General features: G+C 38.2%; 3 protein-coding genes across 7 annotated transcripts in view; all 3 read right to left on the reverse strand.

Annotated features, from left to right (window-relative positions):
* Positions 1–1350: 1350 nt before the first annotated feature.
* Positions 1351–6574, reverse strand: LOC109057191 (2',3'-cyclic-nucleotide 3'-phosphodiesterase-like). Of its 3 annotated transcripts, none has more exons than XM_042720452.1 (4): positions 6416–6574; positions 4072–4748; positions 3855–3982; positions 1351–3136 (listed from the first exon to the last, which is right to left on the reverse strand). In XM_042720452.1, exons 2-4 carry the CDS (start codon positions 4727–4729, stop codon positions 2666–2668), a joined length of 1257 nt encoding a protein of 418 aa, XP_042576386.1. In that variant the 5' UTR covers positions 4730–4748; positions 6416–6574; the 3' UTR covers positions 1351–2665. The 3 variants fall into 3 exon arrangements, with proteins under 3 accessions (XP_042576386.1, XP_042576385.1, XP_042576387.1); XM_042720451.1 differs by lacking the exon at positions 6416–6574 and adding an exon at positions 5493–5797; XM_042720453.1 differs by lacking the exon at positions 6416–6574 and adding an exon at positions 4899–5036.
* A 2524-nt stretch (positions 6575–9098) lies between these two features.
* On the reverse strand, positions 9099–18096 carry LOC109109100 (outer dynein arm-docking complex subunit 4-like). Of its 3 annotated transcripts, XM_042720455.1 has the most exons (12): positions 17828–18096; positions 17582–17713; positions 15980–16133; positions 15819–15880; positions 15543–15690; positions 15199–15423; positions 12013–12141; positions 11859–11937; positions 11671–11757; positions 11372–11568; positions 11091–11191; positions 9099–9529 (listed from the first exon to the last, which is right to left on the reverse strand). In XM_042720455.1, the coding sequence occupies exons 1-12, from the start codon at positions 17942–17944 to the stop codon at positions 9494–9496; spliced, it is 1467 nt and encodes a 488-aa protein (XP_042576389.1). In that variant the 5' UTR covers positions 17945–18096; the 3' UTR covers positions 9099–9493. The 3 variants fall into 3 exon arrangements, with proteins under 3 accessions (XP_042576389.1, XP_042576390.1, XP_042576391.1); XM_042720456.1 differs by lacking the exon at positions 12013–12141; XM_042720457.1 differs by lacking the exons at positions 17582–17713; positions 17828–18096 and adding an exon at positions 17338–17517.
* A 147-nt stretch (positions 18097–18243) lies between these two features.
* LOC109054898 (dnaJ homolog subfamily C member 7-like) overlaps positions 18244–26531 on the reverse strand; it is a 16945-nt gene continuing 8657 nt past the window's right edge. Inside the window, 13 exon segments of the mRNA XM_042720454.1 lie at positions 18244–19780; positions 20491–20553; positions 20741–20890; positions 21076–21222; positions 21311–21384; positions 21462–21553; positions 21724–21888; positions 23540–23693; positions 24058–24176; positions 24254–24328; positions 24436–24549; positions 25540–25664; positions 26008–26096. Of these exon segments, the coding sequence (XP_042576388.1) occupies positions 19743–19780; positions 20491–20553; positions 20741–20890; positions 21076–21222; positions 21311–21384; positions 21462–21553; positions 21724–21888; positions 23540–23693; positions 24058–24176; positions 24254–24328; positions 24436–24549; positions 25540–25664; positions 26008–26096 (1405 nt within the window). The 3' untranslated portion in view covers positions 18244–19742.

Raw genomic sequence — 26531 nt, forward strand, 5'->3', positions numbered from 1 at the left:
CTGAACAAAACAACAACCATCATTTTCACAAAATAATGTATACATTGGCTCAATATACACAAATCCAGCAGAGGCTTTCTCAAAGTCAGGCTCCCCAGGCAGCACATTCCTTTCTTTTGCACAAGAGTCATTTAAAATTGAATTAGCTTTATATCTAATGCACCACGTCAGATAAAATCAAAGCTTTTCAGGTGAATTAATTGGCCTTTACAAAAGGGCACTCTGGCTCCTCTGTCCACAGCAGCATCAGCTCATCTGGCCAAGAGACATGACTCAACTTGAATTTACAAAACAGACAGAATGGGCTTAAAATAGAAACATAACCATTGATCACTGGATGTCAACAGTGTTTGCAGAAGCAAGACTCTGATAAGTCAGTTTGGAAACCACAAGTTTACCGCCGTGGCATAGGCCTTAGGCGGGTAGTGGTATATTTTATTTTTGACAGGAATGAAAACGAGTCTGAGGGAAGTAGATTGTGCTCAATGGATTGTACTGTTGTTTAACAACATGCCAATTATTAAGCCGATGGGGGGGGGGGATATGTGAAAAATGAACATGATTTAGGACTTATATACAGTGCATGCATTGTGAAGTCAGTATGTCTACCCCTCACAGTCTTGTTTTCATCAGTGTTATATTCAATATGGCATCTAAGTTATATTGTTAAAGCCTGCACGGTTGTTCATTCACACACATAAATATAGTTAATCACTGAGAATGTGTCCAAGCGGCACCATCCAGACATAGTGGATAGATGGTGTTTCTTCAAACACCCACCTCAACCATACTTAGGGAAATTATCACCTCGATACAAGTTAAATCTTGCATGTCAGAGAGAGATATATTTGCGTGGGAGGGATTATTTTACATATTCTTGCCTCTCTGGTTGGTCAACTCACTAGCTGTTGAGCTAAAGCTACAATATTTTCCATCTAGAAGCTTTTAGTGGAGACAATCGCCCCCTACTGGCAAACTTACTGTGAACTGTGAAATGAACTAAATGGGAAGATGCAGTTGTGCGGTCAATAATTATGAGGTTGTGTATTCCCGAGCCACTTAAGTTACTATTATTTTACACTTATTAGTTACTAATCCCCTGCATTTTTTAAGATAATTTAATTTCCTATGAATCCAGAAACCGGTGCTGATTAGGAACCAGATGTTTGCTCCAGTTACACATTTGCCAATTTGTGCAAAGGTGGAAACTATTTGAAGTGGAATGTGCATGAAACCACCCATTTGGAACAAATTACACACACGTCCTTAATTAGAACAAGCTATCTAATAAATTCAATCCTTCAAACATTAAGACCATAATTCACTTACAGCAAGAACAGAACGCCAGGGTTGTCAGAGCCAAGCACATTCTTTATTAAGTGTACAAAAACAAATGAAAAACAAGGTAAGTGCAAAAAAATTAGTGCCTTGATGTCAGAGACCTATAAGAAGCATAGCTTCGGCCATCTAGAAACCTACAGAAGAGGAAGGCACCACATAGATGCTTGTCACAGTATTTAGAGTGCACTTCTTTTTTTTTCAAAATTGATAATGAGAGAGACAGAGAGAGAGAGTAAATTTACTATCACATGTGAATATACTGGTTTATGAAAGAGCTGATCGTACAGATATAATGAAGAGAAGTACAGGCATGTCTCATCCGACGTGACGGGCTGTAAATTCAAGAGGGGTCTCCGATGGTGTGACCAACACTGTGTAAACGATAAGTTTAGGAGAGAACACTATTTCATACACATACACACTTTAGCCTAAAAACATGTCACAGAGAGCATGTAATCTTATTTGATAAAAAGAAAAACCTTGGTGAATTTTACGTGATTGCGAGAGAGGGATTAACCATGTCAAGTTTTTTTTTTCTTCTCTTTTTGGCAAGAGGCATGCACACACACAAAAGATCACTATCGGTGAGATTATAAAGGTGCAGCATGAATTCTTGGAAATTATCAGCTCCACAAAGGCTGAAGAAAGAGAGGGACAGCGAAGAATCACATACTAAACTAACAAATTTATACTCTATGCCAAAACTTCCTGTGTTGAAGCATCAAGGTGCTCTTTTTGATGAACTCGAAGATCTAAATGTATATTGAGAATGCAAATCTTCTAAAGATACTGATTGTGAAACCAGGTATCTAGACTAATTAACAAGAACTCGGCTGGAACGGAGTAGAAATCAGTTAATCAAACCAGTAAAGTTGTGCTAAATCTAAGTGTTCTAGATGAGTGTCACGTGTAAGGAAGACCGGTCGTGGATGTACCTGTGTAAAGGGAACAGGGATGGTGTGGCGGCCAAACAGCCAAGTGAACTAGCACCTAACGCAGAGTGAACTTTCCAGCAAAGTGATCCATGACCTTAAGGCAGATACTAAGGCCTCTGAGCTTGTGTTGCCAGGCAAAAGGAAAAAAGGCACCAGCTAAGAGAAAGCCGGGAGCCAGCAGGCCACTTTGGAACGTCTGGTCTCACACTACCTGCTAAATCATCCCAAGCCATCCCTGTGCACACACTAAAGCTGCGAAACATACACGCAATCCACCTACACACATGCAAAAACACAACATCATCCTCAGCCAACCGAGGGCCGGAGCCCTTAGGAAAAATGTCTTCTCCTCTCCTCCCCTCCCCCCCCTTCTCCTCCTTGCTTTGCACTCACAGAATGGTACACTTTTTCTTTTTCTTCTCTCCATCCTTTTTGCCCTGGTCGCCGGTGGTGGGCTTGTCTTCGGAGAAGCTAGTGAAGGTGGTATCTGCGTTAATCGGTTCCCTCAGGGCGAGGAACCAGCGGCCCTCGCTCAGATAGGTCAAAGTACCCAAGTCCATCTCGACCTGGGTGCCCTCCTTGCCCTCTTTCTGCAAAGCCAGGATCTCCAGCAAATCCAAACCGGTCTGAACTGCCTCCACACCTGCCGAGCAGCCTAATGTGACGTGGGCACGGCTACCCACTGGAAGAGCCTCTACAATGGGCAGGAGGGCCGGAGCGACCCCTTCTTTGTCTGCTTCCTCGGGCCACAGCTTCACCTGGGCTTCTGTCAAAGACACACGGGCCCCAAACGTACGAGGGGTCACTATGAGAGCAGTGACTGAAAGCTCATAAGATTTGGCAAGGGATTCCTTGACCGCCTGCAAGACAAAATATGGTCAAATAAGTACTGTATTAACATTTGGTAGCACTTTACAAAAAAAAAAAAAAAAAAAAAAAAGTTTAATTTGTTAACATTAGTTAGGTTTCATGAACTAACAACACACTATTTTTCAGCATTCATTGATCTTCATTCACATAATTACACTTGTATACTGTCACATTTACATGTTATTTTTCTTTTATTGATCTGTTGGTTATTTTTTTGTTGGGTGACATTATATTAATTTCTGCATTTTGTTTCAGTTCTCTTTATAATTTTTTTCAAATGTAATATTGTTTAGGTGAAGGCTTTAAATACATTCTTATGGGATTTCTGCCTCTCCATGCACTGTATACAAAGACAATTATTCTCTTGCAATTTCATTCATGTATATTTTTATTCACTTTTTAACGCCATGCCAGCATCAATATACAATTAAAGTTTTAAAAATAAGTTTCAAATATACACTAGACCAAAATTCAAATACATTTTTAAATAAATCAGTTAAACATCTGAATAAAACCATTGTCTATCTAATAAAATATGTATATTTTTAAATTGTGCAAAAGAAACTCATACTTACTAATCTAAGTTCAAGTTAATTTCCATGTATAATTAATTAATGCTAATAAATTAACATTTCATGTTTCATAAATGAACATTTAAATTAAACAAAGAATTTACATTAAAACGGATTAATGCCCTAATTTTTTTACCTGTAGCTCTGCATACTCTTTAGCCCCCTCTGCTTTCCCATAATCACAGAACTTTGTAGTGCAGTGGAGCTGCAATGGGCTCTGGAAATACTGCTCAAGATCCACTTCTTTCTCCGCCTCACCAGTAACTAGAAAAAACAAAACAAAATCAGCACTACAAACACACCAACTCTGAGGAAAACCACACGTGTATGTGTTCACACAGTCACTCACTCACATTCACTGATGTGTTCTTTGAATGCCTCCAAAGTGTCCAGCGTCTTGAGAAAGTCCATGGTTGCACACTTAATTCGTTCCTCTTCCTCTGGAAGCAGGAACCAGCCAAAGAACAAAGGCAGCTCTGGCTCTTTCCGCTTGGTCTCGGCCTCTTTCGGAGGCTCAGCTTGAACTCCATCAGCGTCTGGTTGTACCTTATCCTGTCCTCCTTCTGTCTTTGTCTCCTTATCTTTATCAGATTCTTCGGGCTTGGCTTCATTCACAGCAGTGGGTTTGGACTCTGCCTCTTTGGCAGGCTCCTCCTCTTTCACAGCTTCTTCCTCCTGCTTCTCGGGCTCAGAATTCCCTTGAACCTGTGGCTCCTCAGACTTCTTCTGCTGTTCTGGCTCAGGGGGTTTCTCAGAAGACTCGGCAGCCGGGGTTTCCTCAGGAGATTTTTCCGGCGCCACCTCGGGTTCAGACGGTTTGGCAGGAGGCGCTTCAGAGTCTGTCGCTTTCTCGTTTTCTGGCAATTCCCCAGCAGGACGCTCCGTCTCTGGGGTCTTCTCAGGTTCTGAAGGTGCCACCTCTTTGGACTCCAAATTCTCCTCTTGTTTCATCGCCACTTCCTGTGTCTCAGCAACAGTCTCTGGAACTTCCTGATTCTGTTCAGCGTCCATTATACACAGCAGGCTGTTTCTGATAAACAGAAAAGAGTGAGTGCGAATGCATTTTTTCAAGAGATTACTCTGTACATGAGATGAGTTACATGAGATGCAAATGTGAACAAGGGGTTAAATGACAGGCAGCTCCAGGAATGCTTGGTAAAGATTAACAGAAACTATCCACCTGAACAGGGCAGTCAAAACGACCACTTCTTCAGACCCTTCACAGCACGCAGGCTCTTGGAAACTTCAATTTTACTACCCACAACTGCATATTTTAGTTTTGCAACCTCTGTACAGCGTCCAGCTCTCATCCAAATCTGAAAATCACTGCTCCATTTAGACCAATGCACATTCGAATTCATATGAAATAAAACACCACTGTGCATTTCTAGTGAAATCTGAGTAGGCATCAGACTGCCAACGCAAGAGCTGCTTTTTTTTCTGGCCTACACGTTACTCCTTCGCTTTTTATTCATATTTCTCTTTGTCTATCATCTTTTTCTCTTTTATGGAGGCCTGAAGTAAACCAAGAAGCTCTTTGGTTTTAATGATACTTTGCACCGTCACATCGCAGTCTTCTAATGTCGTGTTTCAGATTAATAAGCAGAAGTACAGCTATAGCTCAGATATTAGGTTGTTAAAGTCATCAGATGTCAAATGACTTGCTTTCATTGTGAAACCACTTGTCATCATCACCTTCTGGCCAAAAAAAAAAAACATCTGTTCCCCATTTTATAAAGCATGCAAATCTTCACAGCTTAATCAAATGACAAACCTTGATATCAGCCAAGCGACACAATTCACAGCTGATGATGGGTTCAAAAAGCACCTCTTACCGCCACTAAATATTAACTTCTTTAAGCAGTGGCCGGATTTTACACAAACTAGCTTTAATTTCACCTTGGACACGGCCCAGGTTCTGATGAAAGTGTGTGAAAAGCAGAAGCAGGCCCCTGTTTTACAGGAGCTCAGCAGTGAACCGTGAGACACTAACACCTGCACATCATTAGGCCACTTTCTTGTGGCTGTGTCTAATACCAAGTGTGCTGCCTGCTTGGGCAGCATTTCTCGGAAGCAAACACGTAGTGCGTCAGTTCGGCGTGTATGATGCCCAAATGCTGTCTAGGTAGGCAGCTCACTGGATTTTGATACGCAGCCTTTGTGTGACCAAATTAGATTCGGACACGCCACCTAATCTATGGAAGACAAAGAAAACCCAAAACGCCCAGTAGATTCACTCAGACGGTAGCCACACATCAAGCAGAGGTCACACGCGTATAACGGGAACGTTACATGATTTAACGACGTTGCGCACATGAATTTAGACAACTTGGTGGAAAAATTGTGCGTAGAAGAAACGCGGGCTACACTTAATTCAGTGAATGTCTAAATCTACAGAGACTCGTACATGAATACGACCAAATGAACGAGCTCAGTTAATTAGCGGTAACAATGCAAAGCCATGGTTTGGGGAGTGGCAGTGCCCAGCCACGCTACATGCAGACAAAACAAATCAGCGTGGCAATGCCTAGCGCAGCTGGGAAATAAAGCATATGCCAGAAGCATTTTTTTTTTGTTGCATAAAAAAAATCTTTCTTTTCACTTAAAGTTAGATATGCATAATCAAACTCGCTGGTTGCAAATACGTTCTACACGATTACAAAGTAACAGTCTGTGATCAGCGTAAATGCAACTCACTTGATTACAACGTTGGCAGATGTGTGAAAAGCTGTCACCGTTTTCCGAGGCTGAAGGTTCAAAGCGCCGTACAGCCAAATACACGTTTCTCCAGAGCGCTACGCAGAAACGCCCGCCTGGCCGAGCACTAGCAATAATCAGGAAACAAAACGGAAACCACTGGCACTTGAGCACGCTCCTGTGCGCGCGGACGCGGAAGGGAGAGGCAGATATAAAACTGAACAGAGGTACATTTTTTTTGCGCGCTCCCGCTGCTGCTTCACTTCGCACGTCAGCGACCGGGTTTTTATTTTATTTTTAGGTTCATCACACTGCTCGTCTTTATGTCTCGATTATCACATGGTTTAATTACTAAGTACTTTATTTCTTGACGATGACTAACACTGTGAAGCCCCAATGTTAGAAGATGGTGCGAATTGGTTGGGGGGGTCATCAGTGTTTGGGAAGGTTACTTTGGAAATATTATAGGTTACAGATTACAAGTTACCCTACCTTTCTAAATTTCTAACGAATGTTTTATTTTAATTCTTAAAAATAAAGTATATACATAAACCCAAATAGGAAATAAAGCAGTTATCGAATAAGCATGTGTCCTCAACTCCTGAAACAGTGGTGTCTCATATTTTATAGCAGCCATTGCAATTTGGGAAAGAAATCAAATGAATATGTATGAGTGTGAAATTATTCAGATGTAACCCCCTTTGTAATCGTTAACATTTTCATAGGTAACTGTATTTTAATTTAAAAAAAATACAGTTACATTTATTTTGTAATTAAATTACGTAATTCTGTTACATGTAACTTGTTAATTCCCCAACATGTAACTTGTTACCCACACACAAGAAAAAAAGGTTGGGGGTAATAAATATATATATATATATACATAAGATATATATATATATATATATATATATATAAGTATATATATATATATATATATATATATTGACCCCCAACCTCTCTCTCTCTATATATATTATACACATATGTATGTGTGTGTGTATATGTTGTTATATATATATGTGTGTGTGTGTGTGTGAGTGTGAGAGAGAGAGAGAGAGAGAGAGACCCTGTACCAGGGTTCCGGCCCTTGGTTGGCTGAGGATGATGTTGTGTTTTAAGTCACTGGGGTATTTTGTAGCAATAGCCAAAAATACATTGTATGGGTCAAAATGATAGATTTTTCTTTTATGCCAAAAATCATTAGGATGTTAAGTAAAGATCATGTTCCATGAAGATATTTAGTAAATTTCCTACTGAAAATATAATAAAACTTAATTTTTGATTAGTAATATGCATTGCTAAGAACTTAGCTTTAAAGGTGATTTTCTCAATATTTAGATTTTTTTGCACCCTCAGATTCCAGATTTCCAAATAGTTGTATCTCGACCAAATATTGTCCTATCCGAACAAACCATACATCAATGGAAAGCTTATTTATTCAGCTTACAGATGATGTATAAATCTCAATTGTGAAAAATTGACCCTTATGACTGGTTTTGTGGTCCATGGTCACGTGTGTGTGTGTGTGTGTGTGTGTGTTCGTATGGAAACAGTAGGCCTACCGCACTCGCACTTTCTTAGTGCGATCAGTTTTGGTAGGTCACGTCAATAAAAAAAAAAAGTATTACATTTTTTTTATTATTTAACACTTTATTAAAGTTTTGCACATCACAAATATATAATCAAAAACGTGTTTAATTAAAAAGTTGTTTCGATATTAGGTCTTTAGCTAACCATAATAGCGGAGTGAAAAGATAATTTGTTGCAGAATTTTGCGAACCTTTGATTGCGTCCCCCAAAATTACCATTTATATTTAATAAACTTCTCAGAACATTCTTGTAAAATAATTGTGCCAGGAAAAGTCATTGTATACAGGCCTACTTTTAGAGCAAACATCACAAATCGTTTCAATTCTCATACACTGTCACTGATTAAGAAGTTTGCAGTAGGCCACTAAAGGAATACTTGTCTACACCTATAGGTTTGATGGTATCTACTGCATAAAATATATATTGCAACAATTTTTTGATAAGGCAAACAAATTTCTCAAGCTTTTCATGCCTCACACAAGTATGGACTTGATTTCCAGCAGACTCAGTAAGGTCCTTGTAATCATGATATGTCAGAATATATTATAATGAATACATGCCTATCAAAATGATCAAAGTATTCAATTCCTTTGTTTGTGTTTTAAAATGAAGTTCATAAAGAATAAAAAAGGATCTGCAGGCACCACATGCTCTTTGAATGCATGTTTACAGGCCAGTTATACAAAAGCATACCTGCAAAAATGAAAACAGCTGGAGTGTGCATGCTGTGTCTTGTTGATATCGTTGTGGGACGTGTGAAATGTATGCAGGATTTCTGTGTGGCTACGCTTTCTGACATTGCACTGACAGGTTCTGCAGTTAAGAATCGCTGCTTCAGTTTATCACAGCGGAGTTCAGAACAAACGCAGGTTGGCTGTGACCGCCTTCTCACAAGTATTTGTGGTTTGTGCATATATAGCAGATATAACCCACACAAAAATACTCTCACACTCAAACTGCCTGTAATGCGTAATTAAGCATTCTGACAGGGCTTATACTTCTGTTCAGTTTTGAGAGTTTTGTTGAGAACATAAAGTCTATATCGACTCAGTAGGTGGAGTGTAAAATTAGAGGTCAAAACTCATTTAAATGAATTTCAGTTCCTTTATGGTTGGATTATGAATTAAAAGAGTATTTCTCTGTGTCAACAGAAGGTCACAGCATGTGTGGGTCTATTGGAAAACATTAACAGTATCTGGGCAACATCACTTGGACACTGCATCATAAATATAACACATGATTTGTTATACTTCTGAAACTGTGACTTTTAATTATGTAAAACTATGCAAAACATCTTTTTACCCATATGGAAACAAGCACAGATAGGCAGTAACAAAGTAATCCTTCACCAATAACACCGACTGCAATCCAGCACAATGTTCCTAAAGCAAACTTTATTCTACTAGTAAGGATGCATTAGTTCTAAATTGTCTTGTAGGTGGATGGAAGTTGATTGCAGCCCTTTATGCAGAGGGGTTTCTCATTTTACTGAGTCACTCTGTGTCTTGCTTCACGAAGAGCCTGCAGGGTGAGAAATTGATTATAGTAAAACAAATAATATCAGGGCAACATGAAGAAATATAATATCAGAAGAATGGAATGGTCTAGAATCAGATAACATACGAGAAAACTGATTAATGAATGCATGTAAAAATTACAATTATCAGTTCTTATTATGACAAAACAACTACTATTAACAAATATTTAGTAACTAATTGCTCTTCTTATGGAAGTTCAGGGTTTGTTACAAAATAACAGTATATCTCAGAGGCTTTGGAATGGTAATGTACATGACAATTTTAACATGTTTGGTCTTGGTGGAATAGATCTGCTATGCTGCTGCTGCAGCAGAAGTACTGAGACTTGCTACTGCTGATACAACCACAAACATGCTGCCTTGAACATGTAAGAAATACTGCTGCTGCACATATAACATACAAGAAATAATCCCCATTTAGCATACTTGAATCACCCTGTAGAAGATCTATACACGTGGAGCTTGGGAAAGTGGAGGGTTTCTGAAGCACGCTTCAACTGCTTCAACAAGAATAAGCCAAGAATTTGAATGTTGAGCAACAGCTCATTGGCTCAAAAAAAAAAAACTATCAGCTGCTCCATGTGATGAAGTCATTATGTCTGACTGAGTTAGGACTATGGACTGCGCTATCTAGAATTTCATGAAAGAACTTTGGATATGTGTCTTAGCTTCCACAATCAATCTCCACATTTAATATTTAACATGCACTAGGAGCAGGATTTTGGTCCAATGAGTTTTCACTGTCGGCAGAGCTACGCAGTGTAACAATGCAGAAAAAAATGCACAGCTATTTATGTAAAATAGTATATATATATATTTATATATATATATATATGCTATTTATTATATATATATATATATATATATACATACATACAAACAACATATACATACAACTTTAATGCAATATATACTATATAGCAAATAACAACTGCTTCATTTTTTATTTTGCCGCAAAATGCAACTATATTATCATCCAGCTCTTTATATAAAATTGGATATATAAATATTTAAAACTTCATCAGGATATATATATATATTTAAAACTTCATCAGCATATATACAGTATACTTGTTTTGAGCGATATTTAATAAATAGCATATCTCAACTGCTTGATTGCTTGCATCGGCCCAAAATGTAAACTATATTTTCGCTCCGCTTTAATCTGCTAAATGTGACTAAGGAATTATGATATTAAGGTATTATAAACATTGGCACCATGAATTTCTGTAAAGCTACTTTAAAATTTGTATAGTGCGTATAGTGAAAAGCACCCTTATGCAAAATTTCTGGTTGCGTGTATTCCTATTGAAATGACTGGATAAATATTTGCAGAACAATAGTACATACGAGTATACCTTTAGTCAAACAAACAACAATTGTGATCATCTGTAATATAAACCATACTGCGCATCCTGCATGATTTAGAATTTCACTCATTCTAGTGTAGTTTGAATGGGACTATAGAAAAGGCTACAGGCGAGATGGATGTTGAGAGGGATGAGGGAGAGAGTGAGAGAGCAGGATAGGAATGTCTGTGTTGACCTTCTGGATGGCTTCGCTGGCAGAGTCGTCCTGCAGCAGTTTTGCCTGGTCCAGTGCCCTCTCAAAGTGTAACACACAGGCCTTGTAGTTACCCAGCTTCACTGTGTCAGAGAGAAAGAGGATGTCAAATGATCTAATTGTACGGCGTGGCATGGATCAAATATACATAACGACCACATTAACTCCTATTGATTCGAAGCAATGTGGGAAATTTGATTATTCATGGTCAGAGAGTCTGTTAAGCTTCCTGGGCGATTCTGGGCAATGTAGTTTGGACTCACATTCTGCCTGCGCCATGAGCACACTGGCATTGAGCTGCCATTTTTCATCGCTGATGTCATCCGCAGCCATGAGTGAGCGAGAGCCGCAGTCTCGTGCTTCGCTGTAGCGTTTCAGCTCTAGGTAACAGCGGCCGATCTCGTGGAACAACCAGGCTTTCTCTAACCCACCACATACTAGAGGCAACTTCTCCTCCCAGCTACGCAAACACACACAGAACAAAATAAAATGACTATTACAATAGATTTCTCTGTGTACATCAACACCAAAGTCAATATTAATTAAAGGCAAATGCACTTACACTTCTATAGCTTGTTGAAACTTGCCAATACATGCGTACACACGGCCAATGTTGTCCAGAGCCCTGGATTTACTGTCCATCAGGTCGCTACGAAACAAAGCACAAACCAAACACACCGGATGAGTTCTAGTTTATTAACCAACCAAGAAAAACAGAAAGGTAGCTTTCCTGCTCTCATGGTCACCTACCCTTTCTTGGCCAGCTCCAGATCCTTCTCATGATGATGCAGAGCCTTGTCCATATCCCCAAGATCCATCAGTGCATTGCCTACAAGAATATAAGATAAACTTTTAACAGAGTTTCATATTTCTCATTCTTGTGCTATTGATATTATATGACTACCAATGCAGCTGTGGAGGTTCCCAAGCACTTCTCTCTTATTGGGCAGCACTTCCCCAGACCATTCCTTCACCACCTTCATGAGCTCACAGGCCTTCTTCAGACCGCTATCTGTGCTGCCTGAACTCAAGGCTGTCAGCGGAAGAGATAATTCTCAAAAATCCAATAGCACACAAAACATTTTCTGAAAATGATGTAGAGTAGTGATTCCCCATCCAAAACTCCTGTGATGCCAGAGCACTGATAAGACATTATTCTGATTCTGATATGAGGTTTCTCCTTCATTGCAAGTCTATAGAACTTTTCTCGCCTGTTTTGTTGTCTGTCAGGCAAAAATCATAAGTCTAAAATCTCACAGTCACTTTCCTACCAAGCAGCTTTTCCTTCGGTCAGTGTGGTGAATTCGCTTAACCTAAATTGAACAAATTACGAAATATGCAGAGGTGGGTAGAGTACCCAAAAATTGTACTCAAGTAAAAGTACCTATAGAAATATTTACTCAAGTAAAACTAAAAGTAATAGTCTGAATAGTTACTTGAGTAAGAGTAAAAAAGTATCAGATAAAAAAAAACTACTCAAGTAGTAAGTTACTAGTTACTTTGGATCATATACTGTATATCTCTAGTCTATTTTAATTTCAATATATAGATACAATTTATGTAATGTATGTGTGTGTGTGTGTGTGTTTTTGTATGTGTGTGTGTGTGTGTGTATACACACAGTGCCCTCCGTAAGTATTGGGACAGTAAAGACAAAATTGTTCTGTTTGCTGTGGAGTCATGAAATATGTAAATATGATTAAAAGATGAATATGAGACAAAACTACAGAATGTCATATTTTATTATTGGGTGATTCAACACATAGATGTTTTACCAGCTAAGAAGATCAGCATTTTTAGAGTTCATCCCAATATCTGATGTGAGCATCATAAGTACTGGAACAGCTGCCTCACAGGTCTTTCTAAGTGTTCAGCTGTGTCCTGTTGCATTAATTCTTCAGATATTAAAAACAGGGAATGTGTCTTATCAGTTATATCCATTGCTTCTGCATTCTGACAACACACACAAACCAGGATGAAGATGAGGGAGCTGACTTTGAGAGAAAAGCAAGCAGTTTGGATGCTAAAAGAAAAGAGGAAGCCAGTTAGATCTATAAAAAAAACAAAGGGCATGGAGAAATCAAGAGTTTGGAAACCACTGGCGACATCAGCAACCAACGATGACCTGATCGGCTGAGAAAAACAACAGTATTTGATGACAGACAAATCATAAAAGCTGTAAAAATGAGCCATAAAACATGTGTCGGTAAAATCACCAACAACCTCCAGAAAGCTGCGGTGATGCTCTGACAATCTACAGTCCGCAGGAGAATTTGACACAGAATTACAGAAGCTACAGCAAGATGCAAACCTCTGACCAGTACCAAAAATAGAAAGGCAAGATTCTTCACAAATGTGAGCCAGTAGAGTTTTGGAAGTTGATGGACCGATGAGACAAAGATTAACCTTTATCTAAGTGATTGGAAAGCAAAAGTGTGGAGAAAAAAAGGAAACTGCAAATGATCCTAAGAATGCAGGCTCATCTGTAAAGCTTGGTGGAGGTTGTGTCATGGCATGGGCATGCATGGCTGTCTCTAGAACAGATTTAAATTCGATTGAACATGAATTTCATCAGCTGAAGAGGAGACTAAAGACAGAAACTCCCCAAAACAAGCAACAGTTGGAATTGGCTGCATTAAAGGCTGGGAAAAGCATTTCAAAGGATGAGACCAAGAGTCTGGTGATGTCTGTGGGTTGCAGGCTCACTGCTCTGATTGCATGCAAGGGATCTGCAACTAAATATTAGCTTTTAATCTTTTACATCTGCCTTAAATTCTGCTGTTCCAATACTTATGCTCACATCAAATAGTGGGATGAACTCTAAAAGTGTTGTCCTTTTTATTTGGTAAAACATGTATGTGTTGAAACAGCTAATGATAAAATGTGACAATTTTTAGTTTTGTCTCATATTCTTCTTTTTATCATATTTACAGATTTCTTGACTCCACAGAAAACAGAGCAATTTTCTCTTTAGATGGCGCGTTTGGAATAAACTGAAGCATTTGTAACTTGTATTGCATTAAGTTAAAGTAACGAGAGGAGCGTGGCCCACAATAACAAAGTAAAAGTAAATTTTTTTCCTATTGATTCGAAGCAAAGTAAGAGTAAAAGTACTCATCTTTAAATATACTCCAAAAGTATTAGTTACCCAAAAAATGTACTCAAGTAAATGTAACAAAGTAAATGTAACTCGTTACTACCCACCTGTGGAAATCTGCATAGGAAATCTTTCGCTCTCATCCTAAATTCCAAAACACCTCGATTCCTACTGAAAGGATTGGATTTTGACCATGGAAATTTTCAGGGCAACAGTAAATGTGACCACAGCTTTAAAAAAGTAATAGCACATCTCTTCTCAGCAAGTCAGTTTTGATCTAATGCTCAAAGTTCCATGCCAAAGTTTAATAATTAGGATTAGGGTTTTGTTCAGATGTCCTCAGCAAGCACTATTAAATATTTAAATAATCAGATGGGTGTGTTATGTTTAAACAAACACTGTGGGGTGACCTAAAGAATAATTAGGACCATAATCCCGCCCTAACCTCAGTGTTGTTCTTGATGAAAGTCAGCCACTCATCAATTAGCTAAAAATCATCTACATGCACTAACATTCAGAAAAATGTGGTCAGTCAGATTTTTATTGTATTTTTTTATTTTGAATTAATTGAATTGTTTTTTAATGATGGTTTAGTTATTTTTATAGTTAATGAAAGTAGTGTCTTTTATAAAGTAAAATATTAAGCAGTACTGTTTTCTTCTTTGATAATAATAATTGTTTCTTGAGCACCAAATCAGCCAATTAAAATGATTTCTGAAAGATCTTGTGACACTAATGGCTGCTGAAAATTCAGCTTTGCCATCATAGGAATAAACTTGATTTTTAAGTTTTTTAAAATAGAAATTGCTGAATTTTATTGTATTAATATTTATTATTTTTAATTTTTTATTGATTAAATAAATGCATCCTTGGTGAGCAGAACATTTGAACTCCCGAACATTTGAAAGAAAGTGTATGGTTTCTAACGCTAAATTTCTAGCTAGGAGCCTATACTGTGAATTATGACCCGACCCGAACTCTGCAGAGATTCACCTGTGTCAATCTCCTCCAGACTGTTGAGGATGTATCGAGTGGGGTCTGAGGGAGGCTTGTGAAGAACCCGGTTCCACTGCTGCTGCATGAGTTTTCTGTCTCGCTGACGAGCGTAGATGGGCTTCTGCTGCTGCCAGAATGCCGTCCGCGTGTCCAGATATGAGATACAGCCTACAATCAGATCTTGCACACGCTCTCCAGTTCTTATCTTACCTTTTATAAGATCTGTATAGGAGCAGATTGCGAGACTTCATAGAATATGCACTTTCACAGATGCAATCTTACATTTGAAAAGGTCTACAAAAAACCCCCCCCCAACAACAAACAAACACTGAAACACACACCCTCATCTTGTAGAAGTTTCTCTAAGTATTCTCTGTCACTGTATAGCTCTCCCAGAAGTTGCTTGGCTGTTTTTTCATTTTTGTCCATCTTCTGGCAATGCTTTTTGGATTCCCTCTTATGAGAATGATTCAAATGCTTGGAACGAACCTTTAAACAAACAAACAAATGTGTTACTAACTGCTGAAATGAACATAATTGGAAAGCATTAACATGATGAGGCCAGGTGGTTAAATGAGAGAGCGAGCAAGAGAGAGAAGATAATATAGCCAACTCACCCCATTAGATTTGTGGAAGAACGACAAGTCTCCTTTATTTTCCAGCTTCACAGAGGAAGGACCTTTGGGTTGGGTGAGAGATGTGGGTAACTGAGGTCTGTTTGCTGTGTAACCAAAATATGAACTCCACATTTCTCATCATGTTGTGTCTGAGGACTTACTGCCCACTGAGTTGTCGATTGCCTCTTGAGCTTTCTGGATTCCCAGCCTGAAGTCCTGCAGCTCTGGACGCAGCTTATTGCCTCGGTGATAGTAGACCAATGCAAACTCAAAATCGCCCATATTGTAGAGAGCTTCAGCTTTCTGATACAGACCCTGCAGGAGACAGGATGGAGAAGGAGAATCATAGGTTATCTGTTAGAAGAAGCTTTTCATACAGAGCAGTTACAGTAACTAAAGAGACTGGACGCCTAGAGGAACATACAATGGCACCAAACAGGTTTCTGATTTTTCATTGTTCTTTCATAATTCTTACATGACACTACATGCTTTGTGGTAACATAACAAGCCAGCTCCTTAACTAATAAAATTCCTGCTATTGATATACACTCCTCTGAAAATCTCTTGGTTTAACAACCCAGTAAAAAGATGAAATTTAAAGTGATGTGTAGAAGTAAATACATGTATATAAAGACGTATCTTAAGTTCACCAATGCTCCATTTACTTTGTAATAATATTCCTGTTATTACTGGACTTTTAATAGTTTAAAATAACTTTTTTCTATTGTAATATATTGGAAAAATGTATTTTATTCCTGTGATCAAAGCTGTATTTTCAGCATCATTACTCCAGTCTTTAGTGTCACATGACCCTTCAGAAATCATTCTAATATGATTTTTTATTGCTGCTCAAGAAACCTTTTTTTTATTAAATGTTGAAAATAGCTGTTCTGCTTAATATTTTCGTGGAAACCATGAGATTTCTTTGATTAATAGAAATTCAAAACAACATTTATTTGAAATGCATTTGTTGGAAAAATGTGAAAAGTCTTTACTGTTCCTTTTCACATTTCCTATCACCTATTTAAATTGACAAAATTTGACACCATACTAATATATATATATATATATATATATATATATATATATACACACACACATATACACACACATACATACATACATACATATATATATAGTCTATTTAGAAACTAAACATAACTGCTGTGCTGATAATTAAGTGCTTTTACTGGAAATGCACATTATTAATTTAGAGGCTTTATATATAAAGTAGCTCCAAAAAGTATTCGGATACTGAAGGCACACTTAAAAATTATTTCATTTCATTGCATTACATACAAGATACCAAGCCAAGTGTCAATCTGAAAAGGTTACTTTCCCTAAAACTAACCTCACTTCTCTAGTTTGCAGCTACTTTTAGGTGACTTTACTGAATGGTGTCTCATGTTTCACTAGTTTGACCTGTCCTTTTTCTCTTAAAACTTTTAGTCTTAATTTTAAACAGAACATTTTGTTTATTAATAAAATGTTATTTTGTAAAATTCGAAAGCGTACTTACGACATAAATGTCACTTGGTTTAATATTTCTTTATCGAATGCAATGATATTGATCAAAGTTTAAGCGTACACATACTTTCTGGGGCAACGTAGTGCCCCACTTTTGCCAGAATCATCTGATAAGGTTTCAGATTATGTAAGTTCGCCCCCTTCAGGACATGTGAACATGCAGACTCAAAGCTGAACCTGAACCTTTTGGACCAAACGAGGAGATAAAACAGAATTACGCAGCACAGATGAACAACCTTGAAGAAGTCTTTGTTGTCTTTGAGGGAGGTCTCGGCATCTTTCAGCGCGCTCTCTGCATCCCCATGTTTCAAAAAACACCTGGATCTGGCGACCAGACAGTTTTTATCATCCGGCTGTAAACTTAAAGCCTGGTGGGCAACCAAGAAGACTCTTATAAAGTGTGAAATAAAGCAAGGTTTAATGTAAGAAATGTAAAATATATTTCGCATAATCCCCAGACCCTGTTATAGTTATTATCTTACCGTGGAAAAGCTCTCGATAGCTTTGACATACTCTCCCTTCTGGAACAGCTGGTCCCCTTCAGCTACATAGGTGCTAAAGGTACTCTTCGGCCCTTGGCCTTCCTCGTTATCGGACATTTTATGCGTATTTATACAAAACTACATCAAAACCATTCAATGCATATCAATAAATGTACTTGTAGTCCAGGAAGGTCTTGTCCGCTGTATCCTAGCGACGCGCCTAACAAAACTCTGAGCAGCCAATCAACTGTGAGACCTCTGATTGACATCCCAATACGTACTACGTCATTCCATCTTAAATTCTTAGGCGTGACACATACATTTTATATATATAGCAAGAATGTGAAAACGCCTGTGGTGATGCAAAATAAACTACAAAATATGTATTAGAAGAGACAGAGAAGTTAAGAATTTGGTGAAGGGGAAAACAGAAAGAGGCTTACTTTATTTACATGGCTTTTTAAAAACGGTCCATAGTCAAGACTGTTCCAGCGGAGTGAGCAAAGTCAGCATGGACATTGTCTTCTGAATACACTGAAGATCTTTCAAGATGAGCAATATGAACGTATTCCAGACAAATGCTTAAACTGCACAGTTTCCTAACTGGGTACACGGTCAGGTCAAAGACAGCAAGAGAATGCTGGAGCACAACAAATCTTCAGCGATCCGATGTCAAGGGACATTTTGGGAAAACGGTAAACATGGCTCACTGATAATGGCTGCAATTTACATAGATCCATATTATACACACTGTGGAGTCAATGGTATCAAGCCCACAAATCACCAGATCAATCAGCTGCTCTGACATTCACTCCCTCCAGAGGCTCTTTAATTCAGAAATTAATAAACGTGCTGGCCAACATAGTCTCTCCCTGGTTTAACCTTTGAGAGTGTAGATCCTAGTGTATAGAAAGATCATCCATCCATCCAAAGCTCACATCCAGCGAATTTACAATAAATATACATATCAAAAAAGAGAGTGTATTTCAGTTAAAAAAAATTAAACAGTCATAAACTATCAACACAAAGAAACACTTTACATTCCAGTAAAATGTACAATGCAGCAAGGGGTTGAATGGCAACATTGACGAATGAATCTTAGAGAGGGAACATGGTCAACAGGTGCGTGAACGCACTCTCTCTGAACCTCTGTATGCAGTAGTCAAACAATCCACTCGCTTGACGAAACCCAGAACCAGCGTTATTCTTACGGTGACATTTGGCATGAGGTGCTGCATTCACATAATAGTTTGCTGAGGTCTTTAAAATGGTTTGCAATGTCACATAAATATAATATCTGTGTGAATTCTGACTCTGTACATGTTTAAACAATCTATACGGCACTAGCAGTGACGATTTCCTGTACTGACCCGTGTTTGTTTCTGACGTGCTTTGGATTTGGATCAGTTATATGCTGGGAGAGGGGCTGTTTATGGGCAGATAGGAAAAGAGATTAAAGTATTTAGAGTGAGCCTGGGAAAAACAGCAGATTTGCATGTAGCACCGTCTTATGTTGCCCCAAACATCAACTCAATTTGTAGTTGAAGCTTCTGAAAGCTGAATAAAGTGAAAAATGACAAAAATTTCAGGGTACATTCGATAGAGTGGATTAAAAAAAATAAATAAAATAAAACTAAAGCTGGAATACAATGGCCGAAAAGGACACCGATCAGAGAGAGAAGTGTGCAATGCATCATGTTGTTTTTCTGGTACAGAATGGTCATGCCCTGCCGTTGTTGTCTTTGTGCGTAAGCAGTAAAACAAGTCAATGGCACAGACGCAGGTCTAACTGTGGAGCCCGAAAGCCCATTACACCAGAGTGAGGACATCAGAGAGCAGGGATGGAGGGGAGTAGTCCGGTTCAGGGGAATTCAGAGGTTGTGAAACTACTGCATACATGATGAAAACTGCCAAGTTAGCCAAACTGGAAGAAGAAATTACCAGGTCCAGATGCTGCAGAAAAAATAAAAAGACATGAAAAACATTTAGTGACAGTGAAAAGAAAAGAATCAGAGTTGAATATAATGAGAAAATATTATTGACACAAATAAGCTACATCACAACAGCTGTAGACTGCATTTTTACAGTAGTCTTAATTTGGTGTATTTACACATTGGATTAAAAGTTTGTGTTCAGTACGATTATTTTGAAAGAAATTAATGCTTTTATTCAGCAAGAATGTATAAATTTATCAAAAGTGGCAGTAAGGGCACTCTTTGTTTTAATTTAAACTTTGTTGAAAGAATTGCGGAAATAAAAAAGTAGTATGGTTTCCACAAAAATATTAAACAGCACAACTTTTCAACATTGATAATGTTTCTAAAGCATCAAATCATATCAGAATGATTTCTGAAGAGTCATGTGACACTTAAGACTGGAGTAATGATGCTGAAAAATCAGCTTTACTGCCATCACAGGAATGAACTGCATTTTCAAATATATTCAAATAGAAAACAGTTCTTTTTAAATTGTTATAATATTTCACAATATTAATGTTTGTACTGCATTTTTGATCAAGTAAATGATTCCCATGAAACCATGAAAAATCGTACCAACCCCAAACTTTACAACAGTGATGAAAAACAAAGGGTTTACTGTACAGTCTGAGCATGGGATTAATAAATGTATGATAAGTAAATAAAGGTATGCCTTACATGAATTACCTTCAAAGCTAAACCCACCAGGGCCACCAAAGAAAGCTTTGAAGATGTTGTTGGCATCAAAGTCTGAAAAAGAGCAAATAAAAAGACAAACTCATTAGTCAACATACATAAATCAAATCATATTTTTAGACTTATTTTATGGAAGCTTCAGTTGAAAGACAAAGCGCATGAATGAAACCCATATTACAGAATTAAACCGTGTTGACAGAAAGAGAAATGAGAAGATCCTGAAAGTGTGAAGGAGACAGACCCATGTTCATGTCGTCATCCTCCAGGTCGTGGCCGCTGTCATAGCGGGACTTCTTCTTGGGGTCAGAGAGCACAGTGAAGGCCTCGCCCACCTCCTTAAACTTCTTCTCTTCCTCTTTCTGCACTTCAGCACTCGCTCCGCTATGTCGGTCTGTGAAAAATACAAGAGAGACAGTGTTACAGAACCAGGACGGAAAAACAAACAAACAAAAAAAACCTTTAGGACAAAAAAAAAAAAAAACATTACTGCCTATAGAACTGACAGACTTCTGGGCAATTTGCAGATATAGACTGAATAAGGAGAAGACACTGTGATTCTTTCAATGAAATGCGTACCTGGGTGATGCATCAGGGCTCGTTTACGATAGGCCTTTTTGATTTCATCTTCAGTGGCATTTTTATCCACCCCAAGGACCTTGTAATAATCTTTCCTCTTGCTTTTCTTCAGCTCTAACTGAGCGTTCTTCAACAGGTTCTTATGTTCTGAAACACACCACAGGAAAAAAAAATGAGGTTTGGCATCTTTAATGGAAATGAAACATTTGAATGCACATTTAAAATGAACACACACCTTTAGTCTTCTCTGTTTGATAAACCTTCTCATAGTCTCGGACAGCCTCTTCATACTGCTCTGTGTCCATGTAACTATAGTGCAAAATGACCAGGTTAAACAACAAATAAAACATCAAATGTGTTTAAAGTGTGTAGAAACACAAACGTACCATTGGGCTCTTCTCAAATAAGCTTTAATATAGGTCTCATCCAGTTTAATAGCCTTTGTGCAGTCCTCAATGGCCTGCTCCAGTTTGTTTAACTGAAGACACAGAGAAGAGAGAGAAACGTTGTGTGTTAGTGCCAAACAATGACCAAAATGAGACGGGAAAAAGGTCTACTGTTTGGCCTCGTGGGGCACTCCAATAATGAGAATGCATTGAAATCAAATGTATCAAATGAACCAAGTACAACACCAAAACAAATGCAGACCTTGGATCCGACGGTGGCTCGGTTACAGTACAGCTTGGCGTTAGTTTTGATGTTGTTTGGGTCGATGGTCAGGGCCTCTGAGTAGAGTTCATACGCCTGCTCAAAGCTGCCATCTTTAAATGCTTTGTTCCCGTCCTCTTTCTTCGCCTTTAGGGATTTTGCATTCTATAACAGAGAAACAATTAGATACTTTACAGACACTGCACTAAAACTTAAAAAGAACAGTTCAATTTGCTGAAAGGTCAAGCCCTCAGGCCATAAAAGATGTAGGCAAGTTTATTTGTTCACTGCAGCAGATTTGGAGAAATTTATCATTACATCACTTGCTCACCAGTGGATCCTCTGCAGTGAATGGGTGCCGTCAAAAAGAGAGTCCAAACAGCTGATAAAAAAACATTACAATAACACCACTCCTGGGCATCAGTTAACATCTTGTGAAGCAAAAAGCTGCATGTCTGTAATAAATTCATCATTAAAATGTTAACTTCAAACTAGGCTTGGGCGATATGACCAAATTCTTGTCGCGATACGAGTAATTTTATATCACAATCACAATACATATCACGATATAGTTATTTTAATAAGATTTTTATGACATCAAAGTTTTCGATATCATAGAATTTATCATTATTCTTATCACCAGTGTCAATATCACAGAAAAACTAATACAAGCCTAAAAAAACAAAAAAACAACTAAAGCTCACTAAAGATAAGTAACTAATTAAAAACAACTGGGCAAAAAACTACAATAAGAAATGCTACGTTGTATAAATGAAATCAAAAACAGTTTTCACTGTGCAAATTAAATTTCTTCTTTTTAAAGTACAAAAGAGATTTAGTCTAGAGCAGTGACTTGATTATCAAGAATGACAGAAAGGAAGAATATGGCTGCTTCCCTTTTAAGACCGAACATCTGAATCCAATATAACTTTACACATGCGTTTTCTTTCTCAGCTGTTCACTTTCATATAAGACCTCAATGACTGTTCACGAGAATGCTTGCAAAGACTGTCATTTTGATACATGTATATTTAACCATTCAAGACCAATAAAGCAACAAAAACTCACGCACTCTATGAGCAGCGTCTTCATGTGCACGCACCTCAGACCACGCTTAAAAACAGCCTCACAGACAGTGCATGTACTGTATATGGTACTGTTGGTTGCATTTCTGCAGCTTAAAATCACTTCTTTTTTTAAACTGCAATGCTTAAAAATGTGTGCAAATGATGCATTTTTGTGACCATGGCCACAGCACAGACCGGTAAACGTGTCTACCGATATATCTCACACCCCTACTTCAAACTGTTGTTTCTGGCTAAAATACGAGTCCTCTATCCATAAAATTGCTTTCTCCAGGGATAGTCATCTCATCTGAATCAGGAGAGAAATATGCACAGATCAAACACCATTTACAAGCAAAACCAGTCCAGCACAGTTCTAAAATATGTCGACAGATTCTGATGTGAGAGAACAACAGGGAAGGGACTTTCTTACTGAAGGAAACAATATTACGGATTATAAACTTATATTTTGGCCAGAAGCAACCGTTTAAAGTTAAAATGCCTTATTGATGGATTTGTATCCTATGACACACAGCTTATTGCTTCACTGATAGACAGAAGTTACATGAATTACTGTGATGTTTTTATCAGCTGTTTGGACTCTCGTTCTGACGGCACCCATTCACTGCAGAGGATCCATTGGTGAGCAAGTGATGTAAAGCCAACTTTCTCCAACTATGGTAGGATAGATATACAAAGTCATCTACATCTTGGATGGCCCGAGGGAGATTTTGGCTGAACTATAACCTTACTCTGCAGGCCAGACGGGCCTTCTCATGGTCTGGTGCCATGCGCAGTGCTTGAACGAAAAACTGCACAGCCTTATCAATGCAGTCTTCATAATACAGACATAATCCCCGCACATACAAGGCATCACCATTGGTGGAATCCATCCGCAATATGTCACTGAAGATCCAAAAAGCAAGAGTGAGATAGAAAATACACATCCGTGGTCAACTGATATGGCTTATTCAATGGACGATGAGAACTATGTGGGCAATAGCAGACATACATCTGTCTATAATATATAAAAAAAGATGCACAAAAACACTTTTCATGGTGAGACCTTTTAAAAACATCTATTTAAAAATAAATACAATAAAACTTAAAAAGCACACTTCCTGTTTTAATAGGCTTATACTGCAAAAAGAGACATTGTACTTAATTTGCTATCACTGAATCATTTTATATCAACATAGCTTTAATTTGCATAACCATATATCGGTTAACTATTAACTAAACATTTCCTGTAACGCTATAGTGCTGTTACCTGGCGACAGATTGGGCCTCTGGGTAGCGTCCCAGCAGAGCCAGACACTCTGCTTTCAAAACCTTGAACCTGTGACATGCAGAAGCAGGCTCTAATGCTCGATCCATACAGAACACCACCTACAGAGAGACACACACTTATATTCACCTGTACATCAGACTCTCAGCAGACAGAAGAGTAATACAAACACACTCACCATCCTGAAGTCTCGCTTCTCAAAGCTAATCTCAGCCAAGCGCTCAAACTCCAGGATGGACTCTGCGTTCTTCAGCTGCAAGGGACACAGGAGGTCAGAGGCCTCATGAATGACATGTGCCATAAGTTTTATGGACGCCTGCAATGAGACGTAACGGTGTTTGGTATTTATAGTCAATGTACCTCCTGCTGCGCCTGACTGTTGTCTGGTTCCAGCTCTAGAACCTTCTGGAAGCAGCGGCTGGCAGCCATAGCATTGCCAAGCAGCAGGTGGCACTTGCCCTCACGCATGTGACCCTGTGGAACAGAACAATAATGAATAGTGCCATACAATTTAAAATAGAATGCTGACTACATTTACATTTATGCCTACACCTTCATTTATGGCTGATGCTTTTATCCAAAACAACATGCATTTCATTCAAGGTATGCATTTCATCAGTTCATGAATTCCAAGCTTTTTTTTATGCCAGCTGAAACCCTTTAAAGTTTAAAGATTAACCCTGTAAACCCTAACACGTCAAAATATTTTGATATGGAATGAACTTTTGAGGATCATATTTGACACATCAAGCTTTTATGACTCATACAGTATGACAGAGTGAGAATGTGGAGCTCATTTAAGAGAAGGACAAAATTTTATTCAGGTGTCCAAACTGAGAAAATCTGCAATTTGGTGCAATTGCAGAAATTCTTATAGCTTGTTATATAAATCAGTAAGGTCTTTATAACATTATACTAGATTACTTGCATAAAATGCATATAAATATCAGATGCCACTCCATATTTCCCAATAATCTGTATTAGTAAGATGGCATATAAATGCTTTAAATGCTCTGTAGTTTTTATTGTAGAGGTCAAAACATTTAATGCAATGCCGATTGAAAAATGCACAAATAAAAATTCATCAAAAGCTTGGTCATAAATGTGAATATCAAATGTGACTATCAGTGATTTTTCTAAAAAAAAAAAAAATTTATAGGTAATCCAATAAACCTAAGTTGCTTAAGTCCAGGTGTAAGGTGTAAACGATCAATAAGATAACAGAAGGCATTTAGCAAATTTTTGATCATATTGATAGTTTAAAGGCCATAGAAATTTGTGTATCAAATATGATATAATAAACATAAAAATTACATTAATTATTAGCTTTTTATCAAGTCACAAACACCCTGCAGTTGGGATACCCTGAGCTAAAGCATGGCACCAACTGGAACCTTTCCAGATTTTTCTAGAAAAAAAAATGAAGTAGCCATCCTAAATGCTTAGAACGTCAGAGGGGCTCACCTTCATGAAAGTGTCATCTAGCCGCACGGCCTGCTGGGAGTCCTCCAGTGCCTCTCTGTAGCGACTCAGCATCATCAATGTGGCCGCGCGGTTGCCATAGTAACTGACATTTTTCGGGCACAAGTCTGTTAAAAGGACACAAACAAAAGATGTAGATAGACACTTCAGTAAACAGAAAGGGGAATTAAAAGAAAATCTGTGGTTATTTTTGTTAAAACTGGAATGGAAAAGGTCACCAAAACAAGTGGTTGCTATGACAAAATCTATTCTGGAAATTATGTTTCAGGCTTCAAGGAAAACATGTAGAGACGAGAGAAACCGTGTGCTCATGAGTGAATACTGAGTCTAATGTGAGGGCAGTATGTGATTCAGAAGTGTGTAAGAGCAACTCAATGCAAAAGATGCCTACAGAAAGCTAGGCAGACAGATGAACAACATACAGCAAAGCACACTTTTAAGGGTTCTTACCGATGGCCTTGGTGTAAAAGTTGAAAGCTTCAGCATAGTCCTTCTTGACATAGTATGCATTTCCCTGCTCTTTGAAGACTTCCGCTTCCCTGTGGATTGAAACAAACAAAAATTATATCAATGCCTCCAGAAACAGAAGATCAGAACAGCTGTGAGAAAACTTGCTAAGATTTAGCAGCTCCAAAACTGAACATCCTCTTTGTGCTTTGGGACATGGATATGCCACAAGTCCTCACAAAAACCAGATTATATAGATCAGAAAATACCACTGGCATGTGCATGTCACATTTTGAAGATGTGAGACCTTTTAAGAATGGGCTGCACTGTCCGGACTCCAGCTCCAGAGTACCTGCCTACACCGGTGTAATAAATACCCCAACACACAATATTAACAGAGGCAGAAGCCCATCAAGGTCAGTGAAAGTGTGTGTGTATTTACCAAATACACTGTTCTGAACTATAGGTGTCTAGGGGAAGTGTACAAAGTAAGATTAGGCTGCTAAACATAGATACTTCACTACCAG

This window comes from Cyprinus carpio, chromosome B3 (assembly GCF_018340385.1).
Source record: "Cyprinus carpio isolate SPL01 chromosome B3, ASM1834038v1, whole genome shotgun sequence".
Lineage (NCBI taxonomy): Eukaryota > Metazoa > Chordata > Actinopteri > Cypriniformes > Cyprinidae > Cyprinus > Cyprinus carpio.

Bases quoted from the DNA above. Each gene is read 5' to 3' on its own strand.
- LOC109057191 (XM_042720451.1), bottom strand. From the start codon at position 5,782: ATGCTGCCCAAGCAGGCAGCACACTTGGTATTAGACACAGCCACAAGA. The intron at 4,749-5,492 runs GTTTGTCATTTG...TCTGTTTATCAG, and splicing joins GTCGCTTGGCTGATATCAAG to AAACAGCCTGCTGTGTATAA. The intron at 3,983-4,071 runs GTGAGTGAGTGA...TGTTTTTTCTAG, and splicing joins CAAAGAACACATCAGTGAAT to TTACTGGTGAGGCGGAGAAA.
- LOC109109100 (XM_042720455.1), bottom strand. From the start codon at position 17,944: ATGTCCGATAACGAGGAAGGCCAAGGGCCGAAGAGTACCTTTAGCACC. The intron at 15,424-15,542 runs GTGTGTGTTTCA...GCTCCTATACAG, and splicing joins GAAACTTCTACAAGATGAGG to ATCTTATAAAAGGTAAGATA. The intron at 12,142-15,198 runs GTGAATCTCTGC...TTCCGCTGACAG, and splicing joins TCTGGAGGAGATTGACACAG to CCTTGAGTTCAGGCAGCACA.